Raw genomic sequence first — 26,544 nt, 5'->3', positions numbered from 1 at the left:
ATATGATCTTTCTAATTTTAATTCCAAATTAAAGTTTTGACCCTAATTTCACGGTCCACTGAACATAGAAAATGATAGTGCGAGTGGGGCATCCGTGTACTTGGGACACATTCTTGTTTTTTTATATTAAGAACAGTTTAAATACTGATGAATTATTCCAATAATAAAGTTAGATATTCTTTATACGAATATCTGTATATCTAATCCATTCCAAAATAAAATTATATTAATACTGCAACTTCTTGTGTTTATTTCCTAAATATAGAAACACATGCTATATTTCCTGCAATGTCAATTTCATCATGGACAGTTTGAATGAACGAATGAAAATAATTTTAAAATTTGTGTTACAATTTAAATAGCTATGAATTTATTTATTTAAGTTGAAGTATAAAAACAATAGTAAGTCTATGTCAGAAGAATATCAACTTTTTTGTATGATGCTGCGAAACGGGGGAAGGGCGAGGTCGAGCCCTTCTCTAGTTTCTCAGCCTCATACAAAAAAGTTGATATTTTTCTGACATAGACCTAATATTGTATATTTATCCTAAACAGAATTACAGTTGCACATATTACATATTCTAGCGTTTCTGTGTATATGTAAACACCTAAGTTTCAGTTGATGCTTACCATTGGTTAATATATATATATAGACAATGACAGCTGGTTCGTGTCTTTTTAAAAATATCAGCTGTATTTGTACGAGGCTAGGGAACAAGGTGTATGCGAGCTTTTAGTGAGCTATTACACCTGTTTAGAGCGGAGTACAAATACAGCTGATATATAAAGACACGAAACAGTTATTGTCTTTATCCTGCAATTAATTCTGTATATTATTTGTGTTTTGAAAGACACAAAAACACATGTTTTGCATTTATTTTCGATTTGAAATCCCTTGAGGCCCGTCTAGTAATACGTTACAGTAATTGTAAAGCAAAATTATATCCGGGTGAAATTTGATTCGGAGGAAAAAATGTCATAGTAGTTGTTGTTATTTTTTATCCGGAGGAAAATATTTCCCTGGGATATTTTTTCCTTTGTCGTGAAATTCTATCTGGGTAGTAAACTTATTGAATAGTTATTAGAAAAAAAAATATATCCTTCACAAATACTATGAAATGATAATGACGATAATAGTGTATTTGAATATAAAAAGCTAAAATTAATTGTTAAAAAAAAAATGTATTATAATGGGAAATAATTTCACAAATTTTCATTGAAAAAATTTCCTGAAATATTCAAGTCAATATATCATTCTTTAAAAGGAAATTATCATGAAACATAAGAAAACCAGAAGTAATTTCAAAGATCGTAATTGTGAAATAATAATATCATAATTAAATATTAAGGTAAGAGAAATACATGTAAATGTGAGTTGTTTTCAGATCTCAGTACAAAATACTAGTTTCTTCTTATAAGGCAGTGATGGCGTTCCATATTAGCCACATCTGCCGGAAGGTTACATAATACTATGATGACCATAATAAACAAACACAGGCACTTGTCTCAGAAAAAAAATCTTAATATATAATATCTTAATATTATTAAGGATTAAGGTATAAGATTTTTTTGTCTGAGACGTACAAGTGCCTGTGTAAACAAAGGATAAAGGACTTACCTCAGTTTCGAGTTCTATTTAAAAACAAGTAGACCTACGTGGTATTATAAATATAGTACAAATTTTTTATACATCAATTGTAAATTGAGTTACTTTCCCTTGGTTTCAAATAAATATATATAAAACAAATAAAATCTATACATATTAAAAGGTTCTTTATGCAATTTGTAAAGAAAAATGTGTTTTCTATTTATAGAGTAAACTGATAGTTTTTTTAAGATTTTTTGTTGTATAAATTGAAAATGTTTCTTATAAAAGATACCTTATCTTACGTTAAAGATGATGAATTTATAATTAAATTTGTTTCCATATTAGGGTTAGTAAATTAAAACTAACTAAATGATTTTTCTTTTACGAGTGTCATAGCTTGACACTCATATCTACAAATAATTATAACAATTCGTACAAATACATAGTGAGGAATAAACTCATCATAGACACCAGGACTAAATTTAGTATATACGCCAGACTGGCATTTCGTCTACAAAAGACTCATCAGTGACGCTCGAATCTAATATGTTTGCAAACTTATTATCATGCCGGATGCACTCTCCTTTACTTTATACTGATTTTTAGGGACTTGTATCGAAAGTCCCTGGATATATCAAGTAAATTAATAGAGTTAAACAAAAGAATTGTAACTCTTTATTAAAGAACGTAAAATAGTTCGAATCAAGTTCATGTTTCCATCTGTTTCTATGGCCTTGAAAGTTTACCCTTGAAACATAATTTCGGCGTCTTTGCATCTAATATCATTGTCTATCATGTCTATAACTACAATTATACTGCAGTAGGACTTTCAGAATTGTGTATGCTTTTAAATCATTGACAAATTTCCACAAAATACATGCATGTAGTGGTGTCTGTAGTAGATTATGGTGGATGTAAATGCATAAACATGAATTCCATCGAAAAAAAAAAGATAAACATTCTTTTTGTAGCTTTAAGTCGCATCTCTGACCCCGGCAACAGTTTTTGGGGAAATATCCTAGAATTAAATGGATAATATGCTTACCGAAAAGGAAAAGTCCGATACATCAAATCGCTTTAAATGTAAAATACACGTCCATATAACATAGAAATTAGCGTAAAAAATAATATGCGAGTCATGTGAAAAGTTAGGATTCTACTTCGTCAAAATTATTTCCCCATTAAAATGGAAGTCATTGTAGTGATGTCGCGCTGTCAGTGTAGCTTTTGATAACCGCAAAAGGTTTGAGGGTCAAAGGGGTCAGCCCCACCCCCTTGTTCACCTTTTGCGGGGGGAAATGGTTGAATATATGGAATCACTGAAGTATGACTGGAATGGGGCCCCTCTTAGGCAGTCATAGTGTCCTTCTTGTGAAATTTTCTGGATCCGCCACTGAAACTTATATATCCACATAGTACATGTATCATAACGATCCTTATAATTATGCTGGTTGGATTTTAAAAGACAAATGTGTGTACAATCTACTGAGAATCATTTAATGTTTTTTATGCATTTGCTCAACTCAATACGTCTGATCGGTTGTCGGGAGAATTTTCGAAAGTGATTTAAGACTTATTACCCTAGATAACACACACACACAAATTTATTTGTTTATGAAAATAATATATGCATTTTTAATTTCTTGTCAAGTACTTTTAGTAAATAATTGCTATTTGAACACACCAACTCTGTTGTTATGACTCATCATGAAGGTATTTCACTTGAACCATATATTTCATCTTTTATGACTTGTCAATAGATATCAAAAAGTACCAGGATTATAATTTAGTACGCCAGACGCGCGTTTCGTCTACATAAGACTCATCAGTGACGCTCATATCAAAATAGTTGTAAAGTCAAACAAATACAAAGTTGAAGAGCATTGAGGATCCAAAATTCCAAAAAGTTGAGCAAAATACGGCTAAGGTAATCTATTCCTGGGATAAGAAAATCCTTAGTTTTTCTAAAAATTCAAAGTTTTGTAAACACTTACAGGAAATTTATAAAAATGACCACATAATTGATATTCATGTCAACACTGAAATGCTGACTACTGGGCTGATGATACCATCGGGGACGAAACATCCACCAGCAGTGGCCACGTTATTGTATCAGTCTACAGCTGAAATATACAAAACAAAAAATAATAGAACCTGAAGCGGGATGATGTATCATTTGTTTTTCTTTCATACGTTTTCAAAATAGAATAGTCAACTCAAACACATTTGAACCTACAAATGTGTTCTCGAATTTCTTATTTCGATGAAATTTGTGTCTATATTTATCAGTAGGGATTTTTTTCAAAAAATAATTTCACCGGGGGGCAAAAATGCAAATTGTTGCTTCAAAAAGATAAATCAATTATATTTCTTCAGAATTTTTTTAATATTTTATCGAAAAAGAAAGTCGAGTACACCTTTTTAGCAAGAGAAAAATTATGATTATAAAAATAATACTTTATAAATTTCGCGCTTTACATTTATCGCAAGTATGCAAGGCTTATATTTGAAAGCTTAGGATATATAAATATATAGAAACTTTGTAGCGGTTATATGAACAAAAGGGATTTAAAAAGAATGGCGAAATTATGTAACTGAAGGTCACCTTTGTAAGAAGTTTGAAACCCCAGTTTCTTTTTTTATTAGTTGTTCTGAATAGGCATGAAATATTTTCCACTGGTTGTAAAGCAATTAACAATGATCATCAATCAATCAATCTTATTGATTGGTTTTAAAATGCGGCATCAATACAACGCGAATACGGAAACTTTCTTCAATTTTACACTAAACAAGAGGCTGTCACAACGACAGCAAACCGGATTTATTAACATTTATTTGTGTCCTGGCAATATCACAAGAACCATTACTGATGAATGGTGAAAGTGAAAATCGTCAATATCAAATTTGACCTCCATTTTGTCATCAGTATCAACATATTAAAATTTGAAAAGCTTAGATTGAATGGTTCATGAGTAAATGCAACAACGTGAATGGAAACGCCATTTTACGACCTTTCAAGAACCATAACTCCTGAACGGTAAAAGTAAAAATCGTCATTATTGAACTTGACCTCTATTTTGTCATCAGTAACAACATATTAAAATTTCAAAATCTTTGGTTGAATGGTTCATGAGAAAATGCACGGACACGACGGGAAACACCCCTTTTCAATCTTTCAAGTACCATAACTCCTGAACGGTAAAAGTCAAAATCGTCATTTTTGAACTTGACCTCCATTTTGTCATCAGTAACAGCATATTAAAATTTCGGAAGCTTTGGTATAACAGTTCATGCATAAATGCACGGACACGACTGGAAACTCCATTTTTCAATCTTTCAAGAACCATAACTCCTGAACGGTAAAAGTCAAAATCGTCAGTAAAGAACTTGACCTCCGTTCTGTCATCAGTAACAACATATTAAAATTTGGGAAGCTTTGGTAGAACAGTTCATGCGTAAATGGACGGACACAACTGGAAACTCCATTTTTCAATCTTTCAAGAACCATAACTCCTGAACGGTAAAAGTCAAAATCGTCATTATTGAACTTGACCTCCATTTTGTCATCAGTAACAGCATATTGAAATTTCTGAAGCTTTGGTAGAACAGTTCATGCATAAATGCACGGACACGACTGGAAACTCCATTTTTCAATCTTTCAAGAACCATAACTCCTGAACGGTAAAAGTGAAAATCGCCATTATTGAACTTGACCTTCGTATAGTTGTCAGTAATAACATATTAAAATTTGAAAAGCTTTGGTTGAACGGTTCATGAGTTAATGCACGGACAACATTTGATTGCCGCCCGCCGTACATCCCCAAATCAATAACCGACATTTTTGTCACAAAAATCCGGTTAAAAATGTATTAGCATTTCAATATTCATGTGTATTCTGACCTCACACTGGCTTAGAGCACTCTGTCGTGTAGATCAATTCTTCGTTTTATTGTCAGCTTAGCAGCAAGTATTGGATTTTCCCTGCTCATACTATTAAATTGTTACTGCACATGGTCCTGCTGTCATTTTATTTCATCTAAACTCACCAGTGTCAAAATTCAAGGGACGTGTCGTACGTATATAAGGCGCACGTTGAATGATCGTCAAAATATTTTCTTAGCTTTGCTTCCACTGGTTCTCGGCTAACTATTCTACTGCACTTTGTTCATAGACAACCGATAAGATCAGATCTATTCATTGTCGAAATTGATTGGATGACCAATCAAATTACGTTTGAGTGAAGTGTAATACAAGACAAGAGGATAGATGTTTATCATTTTTGACATTTACGTCCCTATCTTTTCCTCGGATCCTGAATCCACCCTGCTCAATACACCTAATCGCTATTTATTCCATTCCGGATAAGTTCTAAAATTACACAACTTTTTCATCCAGTTGAAGCTATCTGGCCGAGTTCACTTGAAACTCTTCAATCGAATTCAGAGTTAAAAGATTATCACGTGAACGCATTAGAGTTGATATTCGGAACAACTCTAAGTCACTCTAGGGTAAGGCCCCGACCAAGCATAACAAAATAAAATATTCTCATTGGTTTGACGTCATTCAAGAGTTTCTCGAGTTTAACCCTGACTCGGTTAGGGTTGGAACCAGGGTACGAGGTGTTAACTCGAGTGGTTCAACTTAAATCGTTTTGTTGAAACCCGAGTAAGTAAAGTTAACTCGAGAGTTTCAAGTGAACTCGGCCTCTCAGGATCCTGTTTAAACCGGCAATTCACCAAGCATGATACTTTTTAATGAGACCTGTTAAAACTACCGTAAATACTTCAAACAAAATATTTTTTATGCCCCACCTACGATAGTAGAGGGGCATTATGTTTTCTGGTCTGTGCGTCCGTTCGTTCGTCCGTTTGTTCGTTCGTCCGTCCGTCCGTCCGTTCGTTCGTCCGTCTTTCCCGCTTCAGGTTAAAGTTTTTGGTCAAGGTAGTTTTTGATGAAGTCGAAGTCCAATCCGATTCAATCGACTTCAAACTTAGTAAACATGTTCCCTATGATATGATCTTTTTAATTTTAATGCCAAATTAGAGGGTTTACCCCAATTTCACGGTCCACTGAACATAGAAAATGATAGTGCGAGCGGGGCATTCGTGTACTGGGGACACATTCTTGTTTACTTTAATTTTAATTTCGAAAAAAGTGGATCATACTCTATTAATTTCTTGATGATCGCTTTCTAAAGTTTTCCTCCCTCAGCTCTCTTCTAATGACCCCTATTTTCGGCGGCATGACCCAAACAGGAAGTTGTGTAAATGACTGTTTTTCCAGGATTGGACTAAATAGCGATAATGTGTATTCTATCTCAAAAATTGAAATAGACCAAAAACGAAGTTGGTAACCATTAAGAATTTGAGTGACTTCAGTTTGATAAGCAATTTCAATACTTATATAATACATTAAATCAGTTTTGATAAGAAATTTCTTTACACAAGTGGGAAAAAAATAAAGTTATGTTTTTTATAGGTTTTTTAATTATTGTTTCAAAAACAATAAAAGATTTGATATAAAAGATACCACATTTTTGCTAAGAAATAGTGATTTTAAATGAAACAAATTAAAAACTGTTGAAATTGATAGACATCAATTAGCATGAAGTATACAAGATGCGAAGCAATGTTTAAAGGGCTATAATGGAAGCCCAAATATGAGTAAAGGTACGAAATTTAAATTATTCACGTTGGCGTGAGCTGTTAATATACACATGCTAATTAACTACTTTGTTTTGTTATGTGTGGCACATATATACATATCTACGTCGACATGATCATGGATTCATTTTCAAATATCTTGTAAATTAATTTCAGAGCTCCAGATAGGCTGTGTACATGTATTTGAAGATTATGCAATAATAACAATCAAAAATCAAATTCACTCAAAAGTATTACATTTATTTAAGAAAACAGTGTATGGCCATCTAAAATTATTGCTTGTTACATTCATTTGCTACATGTATAAATGTATGTCTTTATTAAGATATATCATGTTTCAAGTCAATTACTTCATGAAATGGTGTTTTGTAAAACTAAATTAATTTAGGAGCTCTGGTAATACAAGGATTTAATATATAACAGAGAAGATATGGTATGAGTACCAATGAGACAACTCTGCATCCAAGTCACAAATAATTATAGGTCAAAGTACGGTCTTCAACACGAATGATTGGATCACACCGAACAGCGGGCTATAAGGGAATGACCATTTAACTTCAAAGGGGTATCTTTTTATGCCCCACCTCCGATAGTAGAGGGGCATTATGTTTTCTGGTCTGTGCCTCCGTTCGTCCGTATGTGCGTCCGTTCGTCCGTATGTGCGTCCGTTCGCTTCAGGTTAAAGTTTTTGTTCAAGGTAGTTTATGAAGAAGTTGAAGTCTAATCAACTTGAAACTTAGTACACATGTTCCCTATGATATGATCTTTCTAATTTTAATTCCAAATTAAAGTTTTGACCCCAATTTCACGGTCCACTGAACATAGAAAATGATAGTGCGAGTGGGGCATCCGTGTACTTGGGACACATTCTTGTTTTTCCTAAAAAAATATTCTGATTCCCAATTTGATGAAAAACAAATTCTGACGTCAGACACGCGAATCAATGAGTTTGTTTGTAGATAGAATGATGTTTTTTGTGTTCTGTTTATAAATTGTTCCTTTTAATATTGTTACACGATGATGACTGCTGTACCCATATTTTGACCATTTTATTTATTATATATATATATGTCTGTTTAGTTCACGCATTATTGTAAATATAACGGAATTTGATGTGACTGTCAACAAAGTGAGAGGTTTATAGAGCTTTAAAACCAGTTTTAATCCACCATTTTCTACATTTGTAATTGCCTGTACCAAGTCAGGAATATGACAGTTCTTGTCCATTCGTTTTTGATGTGTTTTGTCATTTGATTTTGCCATGTGATTATGGACTTTCCGATTGGATTTCCTCTGAGTTCAGTATTTTTGTGATTTTACTTTTTCTGGTAATTTTCATGATAAAAGGTCATTGTACATATAATAATACACCTTTCCTCTTAAAACTTTTTGACTCCTTTTTAAACCAGTCCTTTTTATGGAAGTGAATTGTGGGGTCTGTACATTCTTAATCCGGGAAAAAGATTATCACCAGGTTCAAATGATGATTTAGAAAAAAACTTTTTTTTTAATTTTGCACCTGAAAACTTTAAGGATCACATTCGATATTGTAAATTTGTACTTGGTGCCACTAAATATGCTTCTAATATTGCCAGTATGGCAGAACTTGGTCGTTATCCAATCTCTGTATTTGTTATTCTGCTGTCTCTTAAATATTGGCTATATTTGTATAAAGACCCTCTTTTGAATTTTTCTAAATTAGCATATAAGTCAATCAAAGATGTTGATTGTACCTTTCCATGTACCTTCAATAAACACATTTTTTCAGTTTCTAAAATTCATTGGTTTTGACCATGTCTGGAACAATAAAAGAACTCTGTCAGAAGGAAAACTCATATCTGCAGTGAAATAGAGATTACAAGGAAGATATCGAAAACAAAATTTTAATGTTTTTCAGGTGAAAACCAAAACAAATTACGCACCTATTACTAACAAGTTAAAAAAGGAATATAAGCCTAAGACTTATACAAAGTTGAATATCTCAAAAATATATATTAGACAGTTATGTAAATAAAGAATTCAAACAATTTACAGATCGAAAAAGGCAGATATATATAATAATACGCCTTTGGATCAAAGGATATGTAAACATTGTCTTAATAACAAATTTGAAGACGAGTTTCATTTTATATGTGAATGTAACCTTTATCAAGAGAAGAGGGAAAGGTTTAATGATGACATTGTTAAGACTAATGTACTCAACCATGTCAACAGATTTCTTTTATATGTAGACAAATTTATTTTTATTAGAAATTCATCAGTTGGAATTAGTGCATAATATATATTGATAACGGTCTATTGTGTGTTATAAGTGTCACAATTGCTGTCTCTTTATGTGTTGTTTTGTGGGTTTTTGTTTTAGTCCGAGATTACTCTGACGTCCAACGGCTGTTTTGCCAGACAAGCTGCGGCCCCAGCTTGTCTGTCAAAATAGCCGTTGGACGTCAGAGTAATCTCGGACTAGGTTTTTTTCTGTGCTGTCATGTAATTCAGCGATGATCTTTTTGAATTAAATTTTACACTGAATGAAATGAGTTAGTTCAGAGGCGGATTTAGGGGGGGCAGGGGGCCCGGGCCCCCCTTTTTGGGAAAAAATTTGGTTGCTTATATAGGGAATCACTGAAGCGTGACTGGAGCGGGGCCCCCTCTTAGGTCAGTCAGTGGGCCCCCACTTATGAAAATTTCTGGATCCGCCACTGTAGTTAGCCGGTTTATACTCAGTTTTCTCCATGCAGTGGAGAAAATTCGGATTCATATAATCTTTGTCTGACGGTAGTGAACTGGAATTAAAGTCTGAGATATGCATAAAAATTTTGAATAACAATCTAAAGTCGTAAGTTATGTCGGAGCTCTGCGGCCTGTGGTACTTTAATTACAGTTTACTGTGAAATCCTTGCCGCTTGCTCGGTAGAAGTTTGATTATATTTTGGGTTGATTGTGTGTGGTTATCTATGATTTACTCTAATCAAACGATTGCCAGACATGACTTCTGTCAGAATATGTAAAAATAGAAAAATAAAGGCAAATATTATGAAATTAATGCTGAGGTTCAAAATCCGGAATATGAACGGAACTTGGCCTCGTAAATTAAAAATTTGAATAAACCGGAAGTGGGTTAACCAAAACAAAAAGATTTTCAGTCAGATTTCTGTCAAAATTTGCCTCAAACGCACATAGGGTAACACAATATATTGAAATTTTATAGATATTGCAAAAATATGATAGTGTTCTTCTTTAAGAACTAAGTTTTTTGTAAATGAAAGAAACTAATGAGGGAATGAGTAATAATCACATGACACATTTTGACAGGTTGGTGAAGATCCTCACCTAAAGGGTACTATCCTCATTTATTGGCATTATACCCGATATCGTGTAACAATCAACCAAAATAAGTAAGATAACACATTTTGTATTTCATCATAATGGCTGACATGGCCGCAAATATCACAATATTCATATACTAAATTGCAACATTTTCCCCTCTTAGAAAATACACCTTATCGCTATTTGTCTGCCATTAGTGGACATCACACAGGTTCTCGTAAAATTTTGAAGTCATAATACATAATATCTGACGCCACAGTGGAAAAGTGATTGTTGTATGTATGACGTCAATAGTTCAAGCGGCACAGATTCTCGAGTCAGCCAGGATAAGCGATAAGGTGTATACATTTTGTATGTTGTATCCTATTTTCTTGGTTATTACATACAGTTTAACTCATTTTCAATATATCATGGTTGAATTAGAATTTGATGAATTTTTTTATAGCATGTTGTTTATGGCTTCGGTCAGCTTGTTTGATTTCAAAACCAAAACAAACTTCAAGACAATCAAATACATTACTGTTAATTTAGAAATTATTGTGTGCATTTATTATTGTGATTTTTTCCATTTAGACTAAAATGTGATTTTATTTTTTACGCTTTTGAGAAAACTTCTGTTTAATTAGGACAAAATATTTCTATATATTTTAAATTATTGCGTTAATAACTCTGTGGCTTTTTTCAGTCAGGGGACTTACTGAAATAGGTGATTTTTAAATCACTTATTTGAGTAGCAAAATCGTGGTTTTGTCACAAATTGGAATTTTGTATTTTTTTCCAAATTTTAAACACATAGGGTTAAATAATAATTTTTAATTAGTAAAATTTAAAAAAAATAAACTTTTAGCTTCTTTTAAGTAGAAAGGTTTCTACCTTTGATGCTATCATTTAGCTGAAAATTCTATTTTAGTTGAAAAAATGCTATAATAATGGCTTTACATAATAAACTGATACTTTCTTAAAAGATTTTTCCCAGCAGTGGGAGTATTTTTCCTGTGAAGTTCAATGTTTCATCTTTCAGATTATGTAATAAAATTCTACTGTTCGTGATAAAAATCTCACTGTTCAGGGGTGTTGAAATTAGTAGGGATTATTAAAAGAATGATACTTTAAGAAGTGATTTTTCAAATGTTTTTGGGAAGGAAATTGAGGTCATACTTAAACAAGTGATTTTTATGTCATTATCCTAGATTCAGTACAAGGTCATCACCTGAAATGACCTGGTCATCCTTAGACAACACAGATGTTGGTTATGATAAGTTTAGAAACATAATTAGTCCCTGGATCATTAGTATTCTATATTTAAAGCTACAATAAAATTAAATCACTTCTTCTAGTAATTAATTTGTACTACTTAAATAGGTGATTATTAAAGAAAGACAACTCTAACTTCCAACCTTTATGGAAATAATGTAACTTAAATCAGTGATTTAGAAAATCACTTATTTAAGTAAGTCCCCTGACTGTTTTTCGCAATGATAAAAACCTCGCAATAATTTCTAAATTTACAGTCATGACAGTATTATGTCTTTGTAGAAATACATGTATCGTCTATCTTAACTTATGAGCAACAAGCAGAAAGAAGCAACGACAACCCTTATTCGACAAAGACTCAACATGGTACGTGCATCTGTGATTTTTAGAAAAAGAATAAAATATTCTGATATTATAATTATGTTATCACTGTCAACTTTTACATGTTTTATTAAAAAGTCGTATCATTATTTTTGGAAACTAATCATGCTGATAGAATGAACCAGGCAGCATCCAGCCCTTTTTCTAAACCAACCCAGGATAAAAAAAAGGGGGGGGGTCCAACTATATGACCCTGTTTAAATGCATTGATCATCAAGAAAAAAGGTGGGGTTTCAACCCCCGGAATCCCCCTCTGGATGCGCCACTGTGTACAATATGATTATTGTGATCCTTACCTTGAGTACATTGTGTAGATCTAATACAACTACATGTACATGTAGATGTACACAAACTATGAGTGCTTAAAAACCATTATATACATGTTGTACATGTACAACACTAAGGATATAACTCTATAGAGTTGTTACAGAAAAATAACATAAATTTGTTATTGTGGACTAAAAAATCAAAGAACTGTGATAACATATATGTATGTTACATGTTTCAAAGGGACAATATACATCATTATTCTAATTAAAATGTATACAAGTTCTATTGATATTACTATCGTCTTTATGTATACTTAACTATAGAAAGATATAACACTTCATAGTTTTCCAAATTTGCATAATACACCTACATTGTATGTTCATGATGTTATTACACATGTTACAGAAAAAATATGCCTGTAAAAACTAACGGGTGCTATCACAGCTTCTCTATATCACTTCAAAGCATTTGCTCAGACATACATCATGCTTAATTACAATTTATTTTAACTTATTGTAAGAAATAATTATCAGAGCATTTAATGAGATTCTGAGCAATCTTCCCAGTAATTCCCAAAGGTCTCATATGAAATGTTACATGTACAAACAAAAAAATGTACATTCCTTTAATAATTAAGCCTTGTTATCCTAGCTTAGTTTATCCCTTAAAAGCCTTGTCTCATTGATTTACCATACATGGTTAATCAAAAATGTATATATTTAATTAAAAAATTAGTTATCAAGGCTATGCATTTAGTTTCTGCGCAGTCTCAAGAGTTCCCTAGAGTCCATTATAAATTAAAATATTTAACAAATAGAAAAAATGTAACAAACATGCGTTATTACATTGTACATGTACAGAATTAGAAAATTTAAGGAATAAAGAGTACACAACACATGAAAGTATCTGTAATAACACATGAATTTTATTTTCTGTAATAACCCTATAGAGTTATATCTCTGACTCTCTGTAGCATACATTTGTACTTTAATTTTGCATCTTTCTTCAATTTTATATTTGTTATACTTGACACAATGACGAAAACCTAAATGAAATTCTTTTTATAGGCATCCTTTTACTCAAGTTCAATTTGAAATTTTAAATTAAGACATGTATGCTGTTTCCTATAGCTTCTGTAATTTGTTTATGATTAAGTCAGATAAAGTGGTACCCTAAATGATGTCAATCATTGATTGATACATCTCATTTCCATGTATATAATTTGGTCCAGGGAAACTTCCTCAGACATAATTATATTTAAACATGATAAATATTAAATTACATTCAGAATTTTGCATTGATTGTATTCTTATATGATAAAAGTGCAGAATTAAACAGATAATTTAATGTGTAATGTATTAAAATTATATACAATTATATTGTAGTTCTACATACATGCATACAAGGGAAGATGTATCTAGGCCATTCCTTCATCTGAATTGAAGAACAGGAAGACTATTCCTTCCTCTGTATAGAAGAACAGGAAGACTATTCCTTCCTCTGTATAGAAGAACAGGAAGACTATTCCTTCCTCTGTATAGAAGAACAGGAAGACTATTCCTTCCTCTGTATAGAAGAACAGGAAGACTATTCCTTCATCTGTATAGAAGAACAGAAAGACTAAATTTTTTGTATAGTACTGAAACAACTGTATTTAGACAAGATGCCCATTTTGTTTTGTGTTGTGTCTAGAGGAACAACTGTTTTAGCAAAGTATGCCAGTTGTGCTGGAAATTTTACTGAAGTTACAGAGCAGATTCTTTCAAAAATATCTCCTGGCGATTCTAAACTTACCTACTCTCATGGAAGGTAAGTACATGTACATGTAATAACATTAACAATATCTCTGACTGTTGTAACTACACGTTTATTTTATGTTTTGATTATTGCATGTTTTAGCATCAAATCAGTCATGACGAGTATTATCTCATTAAGTCTTACTAGAAACATTATATTTTGTATCTTTTACAAATATATGGAGATGTGCTATAATTGCCAATGAATGGCAATGATACAATTATCCATAAAAAACAAAAGGACCAAGATTTGAACAATACAGGTTACCTAATGGCTTCAACAATGAGTAAAACTGATACTGTCATCAATGTAAAAAGTAAAATAACAAAAATACTGAACTCCCCAGAAAATTCTAAACAGAAAGTTCTGAAGCAAATGGCATGTCAGCTTAAAATGCCCTAAGTTTACAAAACTTGAAACAATTCAAAATAGAAAAACCAACTGCCTGATTAATACTGCAAAAACAAATGAAAAATAAATATCAAAGACAACCAACCACCTGATTGCAAGCCATTGCTCTGGGCAAGCATGTAACGAATGTTGTGCAGTTAAAATAAGTTTTGGACACTTACATGTACATGTAACTTCCCAATAAGCTTTACCTGAGACAATAGACTATAGAGTAACACCACAACATCCGTTAAAATCTGGAAAAACTGTCTGGACTCATCAGTTGGCATGGAGCACACAAACAACCCTTACAAAAACATACAAAAAGGTGCCAAGTACCAACTGAGAGTTCTGGCAGTTACTGAAAACCTATGTTAAACTAATAAATAAAGAAACCTTGTTCTAGACTCTAATATGAAATAGTAAGGAAATGCTTTAAAAAACATTGAGAATTTCAGGGGATGTGAAAAATTCTTGATGAAAAATATTGCATTGTATTATATACATGATATACATGTACATGTATGGGGAAATTATTGAAACCTTAAAACTTAAAAAAAAAAAAATATTTACAAATATACTTGCACAAGTTATTATTAATTATCTCTTCAAGAATATGACATTTATAAGTATAAAACCTGACTGATGTTGTTAGAAAGAAAAAAGTGGAAATCACAAAATTACTGAACTCGGAGGAAAATTCAAAACTGAAAGTCTGTAATCAAATGGCAAAATCAAAAATTGAAACACATCAAATGAATTTATATTTCAGACAATGTCAGATTTCTACCAGTATTCAAACTAATTCAGTTTTTCATCATTTAAATTGTTATTTATTTTCAGTTACTTGTTTCATTATATCAATGAAAACAGAATAATCTATCTATGTATAACAGATGATGTAAGTATATAACATAGAAATGCATTGTGGGTAAACAATATGTATACTTGAGCAGGTAGAGATAAGGATATATAAGACCAATCTGACTCTCTTGGATAGTTTAGACGTTTAAATTTTGAAGGCAATCTTACCTCTTTAATGTAATGATTATCATAAATATGAAAATAAGAAGATGTGGTATGATTGCCAATGAGATAACTTTCCACAAGAGACTAAATTACACAGAAATTTACAACTACATGTATCATGACTATACTAGGTCACATTATGGCCTTCAACAATGAGCAAAGCCCATACCACAGTCAGCTATAAATGGCCCCGAAATGACAATTATTAAACAATTCTAATTAACGCAAAAAACTAACAATTACATGTATGTTAATCAATACTAAATGTTATAAAAATGTAACTTTCTGTAAGAGCATATTTATACAAGAATAATTTTGTATTTATTTTGAATTCAATAAATTATGATGATTATTGATGATGATTGATGACTGCTTAAGAACCAGTGGAAAATTAAATGCATATTTAGGATGAGAAATAAAGGCAACAGTAGTATACCGCTGTTCAAAACTCGTAGAGAACATATTTAAGTGATATGAATATTAACCCTGCATTGTACTAGACTGTGTATCAACACATTGAGCCACATTTCTTATGTGCTAGTTCACCGGGTAGCAGTCCACTGGAAGACAAATAAGCCTACCCTAACATAATTATGATGAATCTGAGCTGACCAATCATGGCTCTTATTTCTTAATGCCAGGAGTTAGCAGAGAAGCTGTAAATTTCTGTTTTAATGTCTCTCGTTTCACAACATGAAAGGTCAATTAGTAAAATATTGTGTGCAAACCACAGTGATACTAAAATTCCTGTAGAAATTTATATTATTATGTTTAACAATTGGTAGTAAAATGTTACATTTGTTCTGTTTTTCTCCAATTTAGGATTTTGAAAGATCGAAAGCTTTCCTGTTTTTAAATGATGTGAAGAGAAGGTTTGTTATATTAATTGAAACTTCAGTAATTAATACATATAAGCATTTTGTTCAGGCTAGTGCCAAAACACAAGAAAAAAGGTTCTCTAATTTTTGTGCTATTTTCACATTTCTTGATTGGTGTGAGAAAAATATTTCTCCTCACTAGTGAAAAATCTGTTCTCTGTAAATGATTAGTCAAAATTTGATTATGACGTCTAAATGTTTTGTTTATTTCTGAATTTTCCTATTGTGGTGTCATGAAAAAAGGCGACAATGCCTTATGATGTTGCATATATATAAAGAACACAAGTTTCTGAAAATCTTTGAAAAAGAAAGATAAAAGTCATTAGAGAAACAGATTCCCACACTATAACTTGTGTATTACAATATTTCTCCACTCTCGACAGTTAAATTTTAGTTATTAAAAGAGCTCGGCAAGCCTCACGCTTTAAATAATAATATTTAACTGTCTCGAGTGGAGAAATATCGTAATACACTTGTTGCAGTCAGTGTCGGAATTTATGTTTCTTTAATATAAAATACAGCATACTGTAAAAGAAATGTTATCCAAGAAAAATAAAAAGCAATGTTATCCCTATTATTGAGCACTGCCAAAACCAATGAAAGTTTATTCCATTATTTTTATCATAAATGCAAATGTTTAAGGTAGTGATCTTTAGACACATGCATGTATTAAGCCACTAGTAATTTGCAACAAAATGGAAAATGCACATTCATGATTGCTGCAAGATTTTTTCATATGAAGATGTTTATATGGGTTATGTGTAATTTTTTGTTACTGTTTGTTTTAAAGTAGCATTACCAGAAACTATATGCATAAAATTATGGTTTTGGGAAAAAAGGAATAATTATGACTGTCAGACATCAAACTGACTCTTCTGTACTGAAAACGACTAATTATGCCATTCCTTTTGAATTCAAAACATATATATGGCCTTCATCAATGAGCAATAAAAGCATCACCATGGCAAAATTTAAAACAAGAAAAACAACAGCCTATTAGGCTGTGACCAACAGCAACTACTAAATTTTTGCATAATTTTCCTCAGCAGTGTACACTTTTTCTCCCCCATGCAAATGTATTCATAGAAGTTTTAGAAAACAACTATAAATTGTTTTAGGTATTGCCCTTGTACCTTGGATAGAATAAGTATCTGTATGTGCTGTGCAGTTGATATTGGAACACTGTTCTCTTATTCTTATAAAAAGCACTACACAAAATATATTCAAAATCCTGTGTGTCCCATTTCCAAAAAAATAATTGATAACTATGACTACTGACATACATAATTCAATAGTCTAACATAAAAATAAAGGAAATTTATATCTTTTATTATAGATTTCAGACTCAGTATGGAGTAAGGGCACAAACAGCTTTACCATATTCAATGAACAGTGAGTTCTCCAGGGTGATAGCATCACAAATGGTAAGTAGTTAGTCAGATAGCTTTAGGTAGATATTAGAAGATGTGGTATGAGTGCCGATGAGACAACTCTCCATCAAAGTCACAAGTTGTAAAAGTCAACCAGTTTAGATCAAAGTATGGTCTAAGCATAGATGAAGTTTATATATTAATATCATGTTTGTACCACATTTTGACAGTTCTTTTTATTCCCTGGCACTAAAATAATGGACATGTTAGGTTTTTCTTTTGTCCATTTTTACTACTTTGGCTTCCTACTTAAACAATTTATAAATATTGTTGGGAAACAAAACAAATAAAGGTTTTGAAATTAACCTTGACCAAATTGTTTTTTTTTATCATGAAAGTTAAGTTTTGACAATGACATATTTCTCATTTTTGCATTATAATGAATTACAAATTACACAAATTCAAATTTCCATTCAGTGAACAAATTATTTAAAATACAGAGTTTCTTAAATAGGTTTGTTTGCCAATGACCTCAAATATGTTTGGTTATAAATGACCTACATTTATCAAACCAGTACATCTTTGATATTCGGCAAAGAAAATGTTCCCCTTTGATATTTTGATTGTGGTTCCCATAGACTTATCTATTGTTATTTTGCAAAAGATTAAATATAAAATGTTTGTGTTTTCTTTTCAGAGATCACTGACAGAACACAAAGAAAAAGATAATATAGAGAAAGTGGAAAGTCAAGTGGATGAATTGAAAGGAATCATGGTCAGAAATATAGGTAAATAGGATATTTTTATTCAATATCTTGGATATTTAAAATGTTTAATTTTGAAGAAATATTACATTGGAAAAGGTATAATGCCACTGCCAATTAAGGGTTTTAATTAATTTTCCATCCAAAGGTTGTAGCTCTCTCATTAGGCACCAAAGCTTTTTCCACCAATAAAAAGTGGTCACTTCAATATAGCATACTGTGCTGAAAGTGACCTCAAACATGTGTTTAACAAACAACCAATTAGTTTACAAATTTCACCCATTTATCTTATTTAATGCTTATTCTTCTCATTACTAATTTCCTATGAGAATTTATGTAATAAGAATGAAGTCTACTTTGCTCTTTGTTGAAGGCCATACAGTGACCAATAGTTTTTAATTTCTGTGTTATTTGGTCTCTTGTGGAGAATTGTCTCATTGGCAATCATACCACATCTTTTTAGATTATATTTGAATTTACACAATGTGTATGTAATCTAAAGTTTTCTGTATTATATTTACTGTAATTAAAAGTGTTTCATGTTTTCAGATCAAATAGCTGACAGAGGTGAAAGATTAGAACTTCTAGTGGATAAAACAGAAGACCTTCAAGCTAATGTAAGTTGTAAACAGAATTAATTGAAATTCAATGTGTAGGTTATTTATTGTGTGTTTTACCTTTATGATTTTTGGTCTGGCTATCTATTTATATAGGCAAAATGGTAGATTTTTTGGCACATAATACTAGTCTTACATGTCTTACCCCAACCTATTTTGTACCTGTGCTGATTCAGGCTATCTTGACCATGTGCTTATTGTTGCGGTTTGTCTTAGTTTAAGTATATTTTTTTCAGGAGCAATCATGTCAGCATGGTTGATGTGATCTATTGTATTATCCAATATATTTTACTTTCTATTATCTTTTTTATTTATTAAGTGATCCCTATGTATGTTAGGTATGTGTCAGTTTGTACATAGGTTTCAAATGCCAAATATCCACCAATTTTGTGAAGTTTTATGCTAAGCATCATTCTAAACACCTATAATGGTAGAAAAAGATTCAGTTTTTTTCTTTATTTCTTAATAATCATATATTTGTTAGGAAGTGAATCAAAAATACCCTAAATTTCAGCTCTGAAGCAGTTATACTTGTAAAATAAATCCCCAGTTCATCTAAAACATTGGTTTGAATCTTTTGATATACAAAAGTTTTCATATTAGAAAAATAAGGTTTTTTGTCATCTGATAAAGTCATGCCGATTATAAGATGCACAGTTTTCTCTGCTTTCAACATCTTTCTGTTTGAACCTGTCGACCTGGAACTTATCAATTATTGGTATTATTAATTTTATTTGGAAAATAAAAGTCCCTGGAAAGGAGTATTTTTTAATCAACAGCATTGTCCTTAATGAGTTATAATTAAAGTTGAATTCTTTGATTCGCTGTTTTACGTCATTCCCGCTAACAAATTGAAAACTGTACATGCTGTACCTATACGCATTATTTTAAGTCCAGAATTATATTATTCGTATTGTTATCTTAGAAAGTCATACTGATTAAAATATTACAATCGGGAACAATGTGACAATGACTGAATTTAGTAGTGTCAACCCTGTGATTACGACCCGTGTATATAGCAAAATCCTAAATACAGCGTTTGGTGGTGCGCCTGTCAGATGCAGAACGTACAGATAAGGTAATAGGTAACAGGTGGATATACTATTGATATTGGTATCGGATTCGACCCGGAACTTCTTAATTATTGGCAATATTAATTATGTGGTAAACAAAGGGGTCTGGAGTGGTGTAATTTTTAATCACCAGCATTGTACTATATTAGTTAGATATGAAGTTGAATTCTTTGATTCATCGTTTTTACGTGATGACGGCTGATAAATTGGACCTCGTAATTTTAGTATGATAGATACATCGTCTCGTTTTATTTTACTATCAGATATTTATTTATTTTTCTTGTACTTGTAGTCAATAACATTTAAGAAGAGTAGTCGTACACTAGCTAGGTCTATGTGGTGGAAGAATGTCAAGATCACCATTATTGTTATAGTTGTTGTTATTGTAAGTAATATGTAGATAATTAATGTCATTTTGAATACTGTAAAGTTTAGAAATGTGTCCATGCATTTTTATTAAAACCCTTAAACAATGGTAAAACATATGTTATAAATTATTGTGAAATAAAAAAAATACACTTTGAAATAGTCCTATCAAAATGATGAGAGTTTTGATATCTGTAACATCTATCTCAATGTAATTTTCCAAAAAGAAAAACGTCATTCAAATTATTGTAAATTTTAGAAAGGTTTCCACGTATTTTTATTTAGACGTTTGATCAATGGTAAAACATATGTTATGAATTATTGTGAAATAAAAAAATGTACTTTCAAATAGTCCTATCAAAATGATAAAGGAGAGTTTTGATATCTGTAAAATCTATCCCTATGCAATTTTCCAAAAAGAATTTTCAGTTTAATAATCCTTATCTGTGAGAAGGACTATGTATATCATTTTGAAGATATTTTTATACATGTATTTGCATATGTCCGAGTTGAATTTAATTGGCTGAATGTAAATTGAATGCAATAATTTAATTAGAGTACAAATACAATTAAATGTTTTCACAAGGATAGCATACAAAAGTACAAGTAAGTGGTGACAAAGTGCTCAAATAGTCTCTCATTTCTAAGATCTTCCGGAGAAACCCAAATGCACCTTTTTTGGCATTTTGTTGCAATCTAAATGGTTTATTTATTGAAATGTCTGTAATCAATACATAAACAAAGTTGTTTAGTTTTAACATATTTATTTATAGTGGATTGGGAAACAAGTTTTGCAACTTATATTAATCCGTTTCCAACAAAGTTGTTATGTTCCCACTTATTCAATAAGAAAAAAGAAGGCTGAAACCATGGATATTACCTGTATCAATATGAACATCTCATTACATCTTCCATTCTACAATCCAGTTATTTTTGCAATCAATTTGTCTATTCGTCCCATCAAATATTTTCATTACACTTTTTTCAGCAGCTAGTGAATAGAATGACTTCATATTTCGTCTGCAGCTTGACAATGAAACCGTGAGCTTGTTTTGGACCATTCAGTTATATATATACTTTCTGTTTTCTTATACTTTAAATAACATGTGGCGGTTTGCTTAACACTACAATGGATGATTCATGTACATTCATTATGTGGCATTCATTATAAGGTTGATGTCCTTTCTTTTTTCAGGTTATCTTGTATTTCATTATATCAGCTGCTTGTGGTGGATTAGACTGGCATGGATGTACCAAGAAATGAAGCTCATGAATATTCATATCACATGTCTTTCATCATTTGTCAGCCATGAACAAATATATTATTGTAAATGGTAATTGGTGCATTTTTAAATATTCCAATGAATGTCAAATGAATACAGTAATAATCATCTTACACCCAACTTTAAATTGATGTCTGTCAATATAGTGTGTATGAAAGCAGTAGTGTTCAACAGTCAGGGATATAACTCAATAGGGTTATTACAGAAAAAAAGGGGCAATATACATACATAGTTTAGTTAAAATGTTTACAAAGTTCTATTGCTATTACTATTGTCTTTTTGTATACTTAACTATAGAAAGATATGACAGTTCATAGTTACCAATTTTGCATAGTATGCCTATGTTATTACAGAAAAAATATGCCTGTAATAACTAAAGAGTGTTATCACAGCTTCTTTATATCACTCCAAAGCATTTGCTCAGACATACTTTATGCTTTATTACAATGTATTTTGATATATTGTAAGAATTAATGACCAGAGCATGTCATGAGGTTCTGTGCAAGCTTCCCAGTAATTCCCAAGTGGCTCATATAATAAGTTACATTCCTTTAATAACTAAGCCTTGTTATTACAGCTAAGTTAATCACTTAGAAGCCTTGTTTCATTGATTTGGTTAATCAAAAATGTATTAATTTAATTTTAAAAAATAGTTTCTGCGCAAAGTCTCAAGTTCCCTACAGCAAAATATTTTTTTATTTATTTTACAAATAACAAACATATGTTATTACAGATTTAGTAAATTTAAGGATTAAAGAGTAGACAACTCATGAAAATATCTATAATAACGCAAGCTAGTTGTTTTCTGTAATAACCCTATAGAGTTATATCTCTGACTGTTCAAGAGTTTCTGATATGCTTATGATATATATGTGATGGTCAGTAAAGGTTATGAAGTTCTCTAGTGAAGGAATTTGTATGCATATTTTTGAAGCATTGCTGAATAGTTTCAATATTTAGCTATATGCATGATTTCAATGTGTCTATTTGTATGGCACTTATGATTCAGTTAAACTCTTTTGTCGTTATTTATTTATTTATGTATTATAATTTGTTCTTTTTTTACGACCAATTATCATTGTTTATTTATTGGGTCAATTTAATTCATATCAACACATGTAATTGAGTTTCAGAAGGTTCAGAGTGTAAAAAATAAATATTGATATTGCATGTTATAAATACAAATTTTTGTTTATTATAGATCACAACATTTTGATAAAAGATTGCAATGTGGTGTTTTTCTGTATCTTAAATAATGAACACTCACATTAACTAACAATTTGTGCGGCTTCAACAGAAACGAAATAAGACAAGCTGATATACCACATGTTAATATACAAACCGCCATTTTACCACATGCCGAAAAACCCATCATCTGGGCATTATGTGAACCATACTGGCATTAGTGGAATGTGTAACATTGTATTACCATACCTTTCTTATCCTAAGACAGTATGTTAATAATATATATTTTATTAAAATCATTGCTTTTGTATATTTTGTGTGGGGTTTTTGTGTAGTTTATTCATATAATATATGTTTATGACATTTTCCAGTTCACCTCATTTAATTTAAACGGTTTTGTGTTTTCTCAGTGTCCAAGAGCTCATTCTCCCCTACAGTTGTGTGTCAGGACCTGATTCATGCTACAAAACTGTGGTCACTTACTAGACCATATTTCATTGTTTTCCTATGGATTCAGTTTTAAATGGGAATTGATAAGGGAGAAACTGATTGCTTAAAGTTATATTTTGAAAAAAAAAATATGGTTACTTATTATATGCAGTTTCAGTATCTAAATACCTGAGTTACATTTTTTGTTGTTATGTGTCCTAAAATTAAAGTATCATCACATCATGAATTGGATTTCTTTTATGATGAAATAGTTAACCAGTCAAAATTATTCCGTGTATGCCTTGAAAATACAACCAGAATGCTTCAAATTGTGAAATGAAGAACTTTTTATTGTCTTAAGTTTGTTTTAAGTCCAGGTTAATCCCTTATATATTATATGAATTCAGTCATGTTATATATAAATATTTGATAGAAGAATGAATTTAAGAAAGGTCAATTAGATCTTTTTTCAAATTATGTGTTTTTGATTGTCTGATATGTCAATATTCTTATATCCCTTTGTAAGTATATGCAATAGGACATTACAAGCATTGCATCATATTTTAATCTTCAAATTTTCCTACCCATCTTTCTGCTTTATTTGGTTTATATAGATAGTTTGCAAATCAAGCAAACTTTGTAATACATGTAATAAACTTTGTAATACATGTAATAGACTTTGTATGATTAGTACATTTGCTAAATGATTAAATGCTGAAATTTTATCTTGTAGTCTTTAAAAGTGGCAATTATAAGAATATATGCAAATTTGTTTTATCAATAGGTAAAAGTTATACAGAAACTTATTCATATATTAAATTTATAATAAAAAGTATGTAGCTGAATATGATAATATAGAGATTGCCAGTAACACTCAATTCCTAAAGGTTAATAGGCCAAATAAAGAATGAAATTAAAGAGCATTGGTGATCAAAAATTCCCAAAATACATTTTGGCATAGTACAATATTTCTAATACTACATTAAAATAGATCATATTATTTTAACTTAAGGTTAAACAATGCATTTGTTTATAGCAATATGCTAGTTCTTATTTCTTAATTCTTATGATTAAAATAAGATTTTTGATTAAAAACAGTTCATTTTAATCAAAACTGATTGAAAATTTAAGATACTACTATGTTTTGCAATCCAAATTAACAACAAGATAAGAAGGATACATATTTTGACATGCTTTGGTGTCTTTGTCTTGTTCTAGCATTATATATATATATAAATGTCATGATCATCCATATTTGTTATATAATATATAAACTGTTGGAAATAAATAACTTGAATATTCTATTAATATACTTTATTTTCCACTTCACTTATACACATTAAAGTCGAATCTTTATACCTGAATTAGAAGTGGTAGACCTAAATGGACAGACTTTATCAATTACATTTTTCACAATTTAGCTTACTATACATTATGTGTTTTTCTTATTGTTTTGATTTCCAAGGTTATACAGTGTTTATGTTTGTTTACATACTTATCCTTGGTAAATAACATGATCATTTAATTGGGTTGATAAAGGTGATAACGATTTAATCGTGAATTATAACTGGTAGGATGTTATTTCAGTAGTTTACACTTTTTCAAATACTAAGGATTTACTTGCAAAGATTACCTAAGCCATATTTTGCAGAACTTTTTGGAAATTAATGCACTTGAACTTTGTTCTTGTTTGGCTTTATAGCTATTTTGATCTGAGCGTCACTGATGAGTCTAATGTAGACGAAACGTGCATCTGGCCTTTTAAATTATAAGCCAGGTACCTTTGATGTAACTTAGAATGACATTCAGAACAAAATGTGCAATATCTGTTTTCAGGAAGAGACATATTTACAAAACACAAAAATGTCGGCATTCATCTCAAACACTTACCAGACCTTTAAACAGACTCTTTGTTAATTTATGTATCATTGTCATTTTGCTTAGTTTCTTTTTGTACCTATTCTGACATCAGACTCGGACTTTCTATATCACTGAACTAGTACACATATATTTAGGGGCTACCTAAGGCCCATATCCGGATGCGTTGATGACCCATTGGTGGCCCTAGTTGTTATCAGCTATTTTATCCGGTTGTTGTCTCTGACATATTTTCCATTTCCATTCTCAATTTTTTTGGTGAAATATTAGTAATCATGATGGTGGATTAATTTTGTAAGGAAAACACATTTGTTTCATATGGAGTACAATTTGAAAGTTCTCGTCTATTGCCAGTAACATTCCATCCTTCTTATGGGACATACTTTATATATAATCTACTTATGATACTTATCGCCAGTTCCTTTTAGTAGAACAAATCGATCGCAAATCCTCCCAAAAATGTTAGAAACTTGCTTACTAGTTTTGACATTTTGCCAAGGAACATGGCTGTGTAGTTAAGGACCACAAAATTTCAAATCAAGAGTTGACAGATAACGTCTCGTTATATTTCTGCAGCATATGTTTAGAGATAAAACAAAAGCTGAAAAACACCATAAGAGAAAAATAAGAAGCTCTCTGTTTTATTTGAAGAATGAAATAATTCAACGCAAATCCTCTTGCTACGAGAGTTCTATTTCTGTTAGGCCATTGTATCTGAATAAAAACGGTTAAAGCAAGAAGCAAAGATATTAAGGAAAACCGAAAACTACCTTCGTGCTAATCCTTTGTGGAACATTTTGCAAAGCCACTCTCCTGTCGTTCTGCATCACATGGAAAATTTGCAGTAAATTACTAATTTTATGATCTTTGAAGTAATTCACCCAAAAAATAACAATATTCTTCTGGACATCGATATCACTTTGAAGCTTGAATTATTTGATATATCCTTTTTAATCAGATAACAATAAACAATATCATAACCTATTTAATTCAAATCCAATCGAC

General features: G+C 31.1%; 1 protein-coding gene across 5 annotated transcripts; it reads left to right on the top strand.

Annotated features, from left to right (window-relative positions):
• Window positions 1-10,330: 10,330 nt before the first annotated feature.
• Window positions 10,331-24,963, top strand: LOC139484963 (vesicle-associated membrane protein 7-like). 5 transcript variants are annotated; one of them, XM_071269031.1, is made up of 11 exons: window positions 10,337-10,390; window positions 12,112-12,195; window positions 13,866-14,289; window positions 15,511-15,568; window positions 16,519-16,568; window positions 17,911-17,998; window positions 18,642-18,732; window positions 19,258-19,325; window positions 20,691-20,783; window positions 21,960-24,703; window positions 24,834-24,963. In XM_071269031.1, exons 3-10 carry the CDS (start codon window positions 14,144-14,146, stop codon window positions 22,026-22,028), a joined length of 663 nt encoding a protein of 220 aa, XP_071125132.1. In that variant the 5' UTR covers window positions 10,337-10,390; window positions 12,112-12,195; window positions 13,866-14,143; the 3' UTR covers window positions 22,029-24,703; window positions 24,834-24,963. The 5 variants fall into 5 exon arrangements, with proteins under 5 accessions (XP_071125130.1, XP_071125129.1, XP_071125132.1 ...); XM_071269030.1 differs by having other exon boundaries at window positions 10,363-10,429; XM_071269029.1 differs by lacking the exon at window positions 12,112-12,195 and having other exon boundaries at window positions 10,331-10,390.
• Window positions 24,964-26,544: the final 1,581 nt, after the last annotated feature.

This window comes from Mytilus edulis, chromosome 8 (genome assembly GCF_963676685.1).
Source record: "Mytilus edulis chromosome 8, xbMytEdul2.2, whole genome shotgun sequence".
Taxonomy (NCBI): domain Eukaryota; kingdom Metazoa; phylum Mollusca; class Bivalvia; order Mytilida; family Mytilidae; genus Mytilus; species Mytilus edulis.
This window is presented reverse-complemented; position numbering and strand designations above follow the sequence as displayed.